The 11462-nt window shown below is 35.6% G+C and overlaps 1 protein-coding gene across 31 annotated transcripts in view; it reads right to left on the bottom strand.

Annotated features, from left to right (window-relative positions):
• The window catches only part of LOC148956633 (uncharacterized), a 204917-nt gene that overhangs the window by 91185 nt on the left and 102270 nt on the right, over window positions 1-11462 (bottom strand). For 23 of the 31 annotated variants that reach the window (XM_089086197.1, XM_089086341.1, XM_089086274.1 and 20 more), the window contains 2 exons: window positions 8550-8651; window positions 5305-5409 (listed from right to left, as the gene is read on the bottom strand). The exons of 4 other annotated variants lie outside the window; for them this stretch is intronic. In XM_089086197.1, the coding sequence (XP_088942323.1) occupies window positions 5305-5409; window positions 8550-8651 (207 nt within the window). The remainder of the gene's footprint in view (window positions 1-5304; window positions 5410-8549; window positions 8652-11462) is intronic. 4 more of the 31 variants (XM_089086233.1, XM_089086277.1, XM_089086295.1 and 1 more) reach the window with 1 other exon arrangement.

Raw genomic sequence — 11462 nt, 5'->3', positions numbered from 1 at the left:
GGCTATATATTTGCACATTAGTTGGGGGGGGGGGGTAAAGTAGAGCGGGTCTGCATGCAAAATGTGTTAGGTACAATTATTCTTCGTATTATGAAGTAATAATTGTTTTCTGACTTCACACTGTCCAAGTACTTTACCCCCTCCCCTTATGTGCAAATATATAGTCCAAATCATATAATTCCCATCTATTTTGTCTTTTGTCTTTGTCTTATCTCACGCTAAGCTGAAAAAAACTAGCGAAGAAACCGGTTTTTTCCCATGTTTTACACAGCGCAAACGTGAGTGAGTGGCGTATAATACACAAGTACCAAAATTCCTTCCCCCTACGAAAAAAACCGAAACTCAAATAAAATTCTCAAATTTGGAAAGCCTTATTTTCCATGGAGGGGGGGGGGTAAACACCGGCCACCCTTCCCAATAACCAATACTATATTTAAACAATGGGCAAAGTTCATAGCTTGCAGCCCTTCCCCCGGGGACTGTCCCAGTTATCATTCCCGTTTACAAAAAGGCGAAAAGGCACAGTGTGTTAATTATAAAGGAATATCTCCCACTGGCATTGCAGCCAAAAAGTTCACCATCGTTATGCTACGGAGTTTCCAAACGGCAAGAGATAGGCGAACGCGGGAAAACCAGTTCGGATTCTGGTCTGACAGAGGGTGTTCCGTCGAGGTTTTTACCCTCCGTTTGACCATATTAAATGTATAATCTTCCACTCATCAGAATATACATAGATTACATTGTTGTATTCTATTAAGCGGAACGACAAACTTTATGGAAGATTCTCCTTGAAGGTGGCATGCCGCAGGAATTGACACACTAAAAGCTCATTATCAAGAGAATGCATCCCAAATCAGAGTCTACGGCAGAGACTCTGAATTGGCAGCTTTTCTCTATGGTGTTGAATATTGGCCCATTAAAGCAGCTCAGAGGCGCGCTCTGGAAGTCTTTAACTACCGTTGACTGCTCTGCTGGTTTGGACACGCTTTACGTTGCCCTGACGATCGCCTCATTAAACAAATACTGATTTCTGAAACCCTACCAAGAAGACTTAGTAGACAAGGAGGACTGGTAAAGAATTTTTGGACGCGTTATACAAGATCTAGAGCCAGCTAGAGGTTTTCACAAAGTCGGCCACAGATGAGACAAAGGCTGCCTGAACTTCACCAAAGAATTGGCGCAAGACCGACCATCATGGGAAAGGGGTCTTTCAGAGGCTTTGTTTAGATTCAGGAGGAGATGGAATCATCTGGTCCTGCTACAAGTATGAGTATGTAAGTAGTAAGTAAGTATTGAAATGTTTTCACGAGAGAAGCCGGTCTATTTTGTTGAATATTTCCATTACTTTTTTAGGTTTTTTTTTTTTTTAATATAAATAAGTATCATTTACACCAGCTCTGTGACATATGTGATTTTCATTTTAAGTGCCTACAACACGGGACAATTTTGGGTCAAGGAATTTCCACTTTACTCGAAAATAACTAGGTTTGAAAAAACAAACCGTACACTCTAATTAAATGTCAATAGCGATAAAAAGAGGATTTCAAAGGCTTTCAAAAATTGAATATGTAATTTTCATGGTATGTGCGCACAATATACGACAATTTTCCGCCAGGAATTTCGCTTTACTTGATAATACAAAGAAAATTCCCCCCCCCCCTAAAATTTTATGCTATTTGTAAAAAGTAAACAGCGCTGAAAAACAGGTTTACAAGAAATTTCAAAAAGAGGCAGACATGATTTTCCTGTTAAGTGTCAACAACACGCAACCATTTTCTAATCTGCAGTTATTCACTTTATTTGATAATAGCGAAACAAGTTCCAAAGTGATGTATGCTTTAGTAAACGTTAAATAGCGCCAAAAAAAAAAAAAAAAAATCAAAGGTTTTCAAGAGGTTTCCAGACGAGACATACGTGATTTTCATGTTTAGTGCCTACAGCATGCAATAATTTTACGCCTATGGTTTTTCCTTTTACTCCGATAAGAGCTAAAGAGGCTATAAAAAAAAACTATACGCTTTAAGTAAACGTTAAATAGCGTTAAAAAGATGCTTTTAAGGGTTTTCAAGAGGTTTCCAAAAGAAACATAAGTAATTTTCAAGTTAAGTGCCCACAGCACACAAAACTTATTAAGTAAACACAAAAACTTATGCTTTAAGTAACCGTTAAAACGTGCGAAAAAGGATTTTCAAAGCTATCCTAAGTTTAATAATAATAAAAAGAAGGTTCTGCCAAGGAAGATGACACAAAAATCTTTGGAATTGCTAGAATCAAATAATTTGTGGTAATGACCCTAAGTAAAGTACGGTCCTTGCCCATGTGAATCGAAACCCTAAAAAGAAGAATATTGAGAATAATAAATCAAAAGAATCTCTTTCTCATATGGATTCATAACATAAAGAGTTTAAGTTTAAGCATTGCCAGTAACTTCAAAGGTTAAATGTCACCAGTGAAAATTTATTAGCACAAGAACATTTACATAATTTTAGGAAATTGATGAAATTTTATTAATTTTTCTTTGCGGTTCTACGTTACACATGGGCGCCCATATGGGGGGGGGGCTTTGGCCCCCCCCCTGGCTGAATGATGCTGCCTTATTTTTATATTTTTGTTCTGAGATTTCTATTATATAGCATTAAAAGTAGCAATTAGACGAAGTTTGCCCCCCCTGGAATTCAACTTATGGGCGCCCATGACGCTACAAGAATGGCAAGTAAACATATTCTGAAATTCGAAGGAATAAAAAAATTCGTGGAAAAAAACTGTCAATAAAGAGCTATCATTGCCAAAGAAGCCGAAAATTAAAAGTGGGAATGTTGATTACACCACATTATTTTTTTTTCATGCTGATTCCAAATTCGTAATTCATCAAGTTAAAATGTTGTTTTTCAGAAGTTATTGGCAAACTAAAAAAAAAATTGAAAAAAAGCACAAAAAGATGGATATTTAAGAAATTTCCATGGCCCAGAGACTGGATCTACTAAAAAGGGTTGAATTTTTTTTTGTGTTTTTTCCCCAGGGGTGATCATATCAAACCAAAGGTCTTAGAAGATTGGCAGAAGGCTCATTTAAACAGAAATTAAAAGTGATACACTTTATGAGTGACCAAATATATTAGAGGACAACTAGCCCCCCTTCCACGCTCCTTTTCCCCCAAAGTCATTCGATCAAAATTTTTAGATAATCATTTTGTTTAGCATAGTTGATGTGCTTTTTATTTGTCTTGATTTCTCTTTGGCACCTCAATTTTACATGTGGAGATATTCCGAAGTAAATCATTGCGGAGTTAGAATTGACTGGAGGATTTTTCCGTGTAGGGGATTTTTCATGGGAGAATTTCTCCAAGGAGAAATTTTCCACGGGAAAAACTTTACATTGGGAGGGGGCCCCGGAAAAATTTCGACGGAGGTGAGATTTCTTTCAAGATTTGAAAAACGATCAGAAATTAAATAAGTCTTTTCTTCAAATGAAAGTATAAGGAGAATTTTCCTCGCGGAATTGGCCGCAGAAAATTTTTCGGGAAATAGAATAGAATTGTCCGGAGAAAAATTTTGTAGGGGAGAGGGATTTTACAAGGGATGAATTTTCCACGGAGGAATTTTTCGCGGGTGGGAATTTTCCATGGAGGGGGAGACTCCATTCCCGTCATTATTTGAATCAGAAATTAAATTAAAAACTCGTTTTTTCAACTGAAGGTAAGGAGCAACATTAAAACGTAAAACAAAGAAAAATGATTCTGTATATGAGGGGGGGGGGCACCCAATCCTCAATACCTTACTCTTTACGCTAAAGTTTGACCTGTTATCCCATTTCTTTAAGAACGACTCCTGAAACCCAAGGCCCGCTTAATTAGAACAAGAAGCTTTTTTAAAGCACTAAAAAACTTTAACGTGAAGAGTGAGAGATTGAGGATGGGACAGCCTCCCTCATATACGGAATAATTCTCTTCATTTTAAGTTTTAATGTTGCTCCTTACTTTCAGTTCAAAAAACTTTTTTTTTATTTAATGACTGATGAAAAACCAAAGACAAAACAAATAATTGCGAATCTTTTAAGGAATTTTAGTTGTTTTAAGGATCTGATACTATCCCCCTTGATTACAAACGTCAAGTGTATTTCAAAATATTTTATTTTTCCCTGTCATTAAAAAAATTAGCACAATCTCTATCGTTTTTTTTAGCCCCACTACCTCCAGTGGGATTTTGATAGTTTTATGATTGTTTACCGATAATTTTAATTTTTTCCTATACAATTCCTCTGTTGTTTTTGCTATTTTGAAGACAAGCCCCCCCCACCCCCAACGTCTTGAAAAAATTGTACATGTCTTTTTCAATTTTCTTATTCCAGATTACGAGGGAAATCCTTCTTTAATAGATTCGTGCCTGGAATATTCAAACTGCTTCCCCTCCCGTGGGATTTTGATATTTTTATGATTTGTTAACAATCATTTTTGATTTTTTTCCAATACAATTACTCTATTGATTTTGCTATCTTGAAGACATATCCCTCCCACCTTCTTAAAAAACAATTGTATATGCATTTTTCGATTTTTTTATTCCAGACTACGAATGATTTTTTTTTTCTCTAGATTTGTCCTAGTAATATTCAAATTATTACAAAATTTAATGTTCGTACTTATTTTTTTTCTCTAGGGCCTTCTTTAAAGTAAGGCCTCTGTAGATTCTTCTACGTAGGCCCATCCATAAACATAAAGCATGTTGAAAATTTACTTTGGTTAGGTCACGCTTTACTAAAGAACAATGATAGGCTGCCAAAAAAAATGTGCCTTTCGTTATTCCAGCTGAGGCCAAACGAAAACCATAATGTCCTCAAGTGAGTGAAAAGGGGTCATAAGAAAATATTTAAAGAATGTAGGAGTTCCATGAGAATGACTAAAGAGTTAAGCTACGAACCGAGTACGGGGTGAGGAAGCATGCATCTCTGCGTTTGTGTCAGTCGCCTTGGTGCTGTGACGAGTTATCAGTTACAGTGGTAGCTGCCTTTATTGAACTTTAACTGGAGAAGAAAATAGTCTAAGGTAATATTTTATATCTAGGCATAATCAAGATTGGGCGGAGGACCCCTTCTAAGATTTTAACAATTGACCGAATTTTTTAACTTTTCGTATACAGTTTCGCAATGCCTTTTCGACAGTATTTTCGCAAATCCTCATCGAAGAGTTTCTTTGTGCATCCTAGGAGCTTAGTGTTTTAGCCAAAAATGTATTTCGTAGCTCGGGAGAAAAGTGTGAATGGAAAAGCTCGAACGTGAATGGCAAATAAGAGAAAGACCCCTATATCTTACCAATATTTTAACATCAACTCCATATTTTCTGACTTCTACCCATGGGTCCAAAGGAGCTCTAAAAGTATTGTCAGGCAAGCTTACCGCTCGTGCATATGTGTTATTCTACAAAGCAAGGTTGAAACACAAGCATTAGTACAGCAAAATCAAAAACTTAAATATCAAACCATACTATAAGATCCTGAAAAGGCTTCCACATGCACGACAATATTTCTAAAAGAAATCACTACATTAGAAACCTAAACCAGAAAGACAAACAGGCCAAAATCTTGTAAGCACGGAACACAATAAAAAAAAGAAGTCAGAAATAGAAAATAAAACTACAGAAACTAGTCAAAATCTTACCAATCCCACATAGCTTTTGAGAAAAAAAGTAAAAGACGAGACTAACATATTCACTTCATTTAAATCGTAGGTATTAATTTAAAATGAAAAATTTAGATGACCAAGTGTGTTAGGTTATTCTGCTTAATTTCTGGCGAATTTTAGCAAAACCAGTCCTAGAGCTGGCTAAGCGTTGAATATAATTTAGATCAACTTTACGTGGTCAAGTATGTTAGGTTAATCTGCTCCAGTCTTGTTAAACTAGACAGAGCCAGTCATAGAGATGGCTAAGCTTTGGAATTAAATTTGGATTTATGGCTCCCCTAAAAGCAATTGAAATCATTTTAAATAGCGACTGCAACAGATATGAGGTCGAAGAAATCTGCAATAAAGATAAAATAAACTATTCCACTGATGTATATCATGATAGCTTGTCACCGACTCCAAAAGGCTTAAATTGCTATGGGGTTGAGAGGCAGCTGTTCCCTAGAGGACTCATTTTACCCTTTCCAGACCCGATTTTGTTATTAAGATTTTTGTTTGACCTCTTTAAGAGTTTCAAGCATAAACACTTTTAACGATCATTGTGATATGATTACATCATCATTTATGTTTCGTGCAATGTTTTCATAAAATATAACTACCAACTAAATTAAGAATTCCAAATATTTTTTGAAATTGTCGAATTCTTTCTACAAAATTCTATGAAAAGTGAGTTAAATAATTTGTACCAAATAAGTAGAAATTTTTCTCTCAAATTTAACCAATTAAAGTCAGTTCCATTTGATGAAATTAAAAGCTCTAGTAAAATGCTTAAAATGCTTATTTTTTTATAGTTCAATGTGGCAAAAGATGAAAATATGAGACTACCCAAATAATTCATAATTTTGATACTACCAAAAGAAAAATCTTAGACAGTCACGGCTTGGGAAAATAAACAGATCCGGGGGCAAAAATACTTTATTTTGAACTCCTTGGTGATTTAAAGGTATAAATGAAGTTTCCATAAGCATCAAATGAACCCCTGACCTTTTTTGGGGTTGCAGTGACGTGACAACCTCTCTTGTTGTTTCTAGTCATTTCTGTTCGTTGGACTTCATTATCCATTGTAATTTCTATCATTTTAGGTTTGATTTCCTTTTTCATAGTTTTTTTTTCTTTTTACTTCTTAGATAGTCAATAGTTTTGGTTCTTTAACAACTTTGTTTTAGTTTGTTTACTTCATTTAAGAAAAATCGTCTTTTAAATAAAAAAAACGAGATACAGAAAGGATATTGAGAACGAAGCTTTCTAAACAAAATAACGCAAATAAAATAAATTACTGATTACCTACTAGGATTCTTTCTTAAAATAAGGATTGAGGGCATTATGGTGAATTTTGAGAATATCAAATTAAAAAACATGCATATATTTGCAAAGCAGGTACACTAGTGACGACACTCTCCCTCAGCATTGGAGGATATGAGATCTAAATACTCTACGAAAACAACGCTTCGTATCTTTGTGCTTTGAGGTTTACGTTCCCTCTGCTCTCAATGTGTTACTTTTATACAATCCTGCGGATTTAATGTTCCAGCACAAGAACAAAATTTCGTTATCATTCGATAGCTGAAATTTAGCCTTTATCCATCAATCAAATTCTGTTTTTGAACCTTGCTTCATATTTTTTTTTAAACCAGGAAATACGTTGAAAAGTTTAAAAATCGCTGAAAATAAGGATAATTTTCCTACTTTGTACATTATTCTTTAAGAGCAAGTCCAGGCAATATAATATTTTCGGCTCAATAACTGGATAGATCTGAAACTAATAAATCCAACAATACAAGTATCTTCTCCTTTTGGTGCAAGATTTTTTCTTATTACAACGCTTCTTGTTTCAGTAAACTTATTTTGTGGAGTCAGCAGGCACGTCAATTGGGCGGGGGTTTAGAGAGTCGCAATTGCTTTCGAGTTGTTTTTTTTGCCTCTCCACCCCCTTTAGTTTTCGAAAAAAATTGTTTTGTTATTTTCATCGAAAAAAATCGGTAAAACAGCGAAATTACTCTCTCTTGATTTCAAAAAAGAAAAATCCCCTACACCCCACATTTTGGTGACTGACGCCCCTGGTTTGCAGTCTTGCACCTTACAGTCCTTTGACACCCCATGTTCACAATTGCTGCATCTTACGTAATATATTGGTGATATTTTTGTGATCTGCCGGATAACCTTACACCATACAATTCCTTAGCTAACCAGTTTGGCTCTATAAGGGACATTTTTTAGCCCTTTCGACGGTGATAAAAACCACTATCAGAGATTTTTTGTAGGTTTTATGCCATTTTCGGATACATTTCTCGGCTTTAATAGCAACCCTATCCCATCCAGTTCCTTAAAAAACCAATATGGCTACCAAGGAAATGTCAGTGACCTCTCACAGCTTATATCATATTTCGGGAATAGTTTCTTAGCGTTGCTAGCAGCCAGAAAGTCTCAGCACTCTCCCCTCAGGACAATTCGGTGACCTTTTTTTACAGCTTATGTCAGGTTTTGGTCATATTTTCTTGGCATCAGTGGGAACCCTGGAGCATTCAAACGGACAATATTAAAAACGCTGTCAAATTTTTGTAAAAAACAAAACTCCGCCGCCATCTAGTCTTAATTCAGATAATTGTTGATTTGACATGGGTAAATGCCATTGCGTAATTTAAAATGTTTTAAATGAAAATACAGGAGAACTACTCTTTGATATTCAATAAATATTAAAATAAAAATTGTGTACTTTTTAAAATCTTAATGAAACCAGTAAGATTTCAGGAGGGGGGGGGCGAGGTCGATAACAAGAGATGGATGTGAATAAGTAGTCTCTCGGGGTCAAAACGAAGCCGGATCCCTTACATGCCAGCACCTTCCAAAAACGAAGAATTTCCTACTTGAGTACTTACAAGTTCTTTCACAGATGGCAATGATGTAGTATCACTTGAAGCTGGTGCTGCAGGTAGCTTTGAGCTATCAATGGGTTCTATGAGTCCGTTAGTCAATCCATGCTAGAAACAGAAAGTCAACATAACATGCACAAAAAACGTCATGCAAATCGCTACTAGCACAGTTAGGATTCAAGTTAATAAAATTGGTCGATCACGCACATGTCTAGAAAGAAACCTACAGAGTAGACAAAAATTTGCCAAAAATAGAAAAACAGTCTTGTGAAATAAGATGACATGACAACCCATATATAAGGTTGAAAAAAATTCGTCTGAACTTTGATGTAATCAATTGCTAATGGGGTTTCCCAGCCAATCAGATTGGTTCGAATTAATTACTCTTCTCTTGTCTTTTGAAACCCCTTCTGATAGCCTTTTCAAATCTCCTAGCACTTATGCTGGTGTAAAAAAGCATTCTAATAACCCTAAGTTAATACCATGAGGATATAATAGTAAAAGACTGTGGAAATATTTCTCTTACAGCACAGATGCTTTTTTTCATGAAATTGGCCGATTTTTGCTGTTTTTACGAATTTGGTTGAATACCAGAGGTGAAAGCAATGCAGGTTAAGCGGCTTAATTAAGGTGAATTCGTTAAGTGGCTATAAACCAGCAACTTAAATTTGTCAAAAATTATAGAAACAAGGATTTTTAATAACAACAAAATAATGCATACAAAAACAAAAATCGTTTTAGTACCCATCGACCCGTAAAATCCGTGACTCTAAAATGAAACTTGAATCTTTCAACACAGAAAAATATTTGAGATATAATATATAATATTCCAAGACAGGTTTTTAGGTCGCATCACCTTTGCATTATCGCTTATCGAAGTTGCAATAAAAACTCAAAAACGCACTGAATAAGATGACGCAAGAATTATACTCCATCAACGATTAAACAAAACAGGATATTGCGACACTACCTCAAATGAATCGTCACCAGGATCGACGAATGATTGGTCACCAGGAAAACGATCAGAAAAAAGGAAAAGAAAGCTTGATGGTAAGAAACTAGTAATACAATGTATTATATACAATGCTTCCACTATTCCTAATTTTCCGGCGTTAAACCCCGGGGAAGCTGATTCGTTGCATTAATGTGCCTGGAATTGCCACTTTATTACTTGTTATGAGAATTTGCTTTAATTTCTCTCTGATTCTCAAGGAAAAATTAGTCTTATTGGTATATGTGAAAATTTTTTCAGTCAGGAACGCTCTCTCATTGTATTCTTTTTCAGATTATAATTTAGAGACTAAAAACCGGACATCACTTCATAGGGGGGGGGGGGGAATTGCGTGTTTGATTTTAAAGTCTTTGTCTTACCAAGTAACAAATTATATTGATGTTTGGATAGAGGGTAAGTTTGAAAGTTTTAGTCTGGCATTAGATTTGGGAAGTAGGAAACGTTTGATTATTGTTGTGTATAGGCCACAGAGTGCTACCTGGGAAGAATTTGAGAGGGTTTGATCAACTTGCACGTGCGGCTTCTCGGACAGGTTTACATTTTATTTGTATGGGTGATTTCAACTTTGATCTGCTTTAATTGAGTGGAGTGAATCCTGATTATTTTAATTTGATGGTTGCTCATGATCTTTTCCCCCTTGTGAATATTCCAACACGTGTTCCGAGTCGCTCAGCCACTCTCATAGAAAATATTTTTGTTGGCTCGAAGTATCTGGACCGTAGTTATGCTGACGGGGTTCTATACCCTTATTCGGGCTGTTTCCCATTTGTCGCAACGGTACCTTGTGGCCGAATAAAAAGAAATGAACTAAAAAAAGTGAAGATTCGGTCGTTAAATAAAGGGAGTTTACAGAAGTTTGGTGAAGAGTTAAGCAGCATTGATTTTAGTGAAATTTTAGATTAGAAAGATGACGCTTCTGGTGCATTTGATCGCATGATGGGGATCGTACAGCCAATATATGATAAGACTTGCCCCGTGAAATGTTTGAAGCCACATGAGGAAGAGCCCAGGAAGCCCTGGATAACTACGGAAATTCTTGAAGCGTCAGATTTAAGACATCAATTGTAGGAGGAGTATGTAAATAGTGAGTGTGTCGAAGAACTGGAAGAATTCAAGATAATACGCAAAAACGTGAACTCGCTGAGAAGCTAAAAAAAAACTCTGTGAATCAATTGAGTTTAAATAAGGATAATACTAAAGGAACTTAGAAGATTATTAATGATCTACTGGGAAAGAAGAAAGAAGCTCCACCCAATTCGCTGCTGATTCAAGGAGAAACTGTTAGAATAGAAAAATGCTTTATTTTAAAACTATTCACAAGCGATATATCGCCGAATATAAGTTCGTGTCAAAAAAATGAAGTAAACAACATCCATCACAAGCACTCAATGAAATTAGGTTCAGGGACAACAAAACATTAAGGAATATCAACCGACAAAATATAGACAAATATAAATTGAACAATTACGAAAAGTATTAAAGTGACCAGAATAATGTAATATCAAACAGGTCCTACATTAAAGGTAAAAATTTCGTCATAAAACGGCATACAATAAAATAAGTCATCAAAAGTAAAAAGAGTTAAAAAGAGTTAAAAGAGTTAAAAAAGAGTGTCAAAAGATTAAAAAAAATCATTAAAAGGTATTGGAGGTGTTAAGGATTTTAGTGAAGGTTGGTATAAAGCTATCTAACTGTCTTTTTGTTTCGGTTTTTACAGGTTTTAGAATGGGATGGGATTTTTGCCTCTCTTGGGAGAGGCTTCCGTTCAGGATTATGGGAAGGCGGAAAAAGGTCTTCAGTTCGGATGTTGGTTCTCGCATTATCACCAAAACGGAGGCACAGATCATGTCGTCAATTTTCCAGGGTTTTGATTTTAAACTTTTGTAAGAAATAGGAGCAAGGCAACT

Source organism: Artemia sp. Qi Xiang Cuo, chromosome 1 (genome assembly GCF_049724085.1).
Source record: "Artemia sp. Qi Xiang Cuo chromosome 1, ASM4972408v1, whole genome shotgun sequence".
In the NCBI taxonomy this organism is placed as follows: Eukaryota; Metazoa; Arthropoda; class Branchiopoda; order Anostraca; family Artemiidae; genus Artemia; species Artemia sp. Qi Xiang Cuo.
Note: the sequence above shows the minus strand (reverse complement) of the source record. Positions and strands in the feature narration are given on the sequence as shown.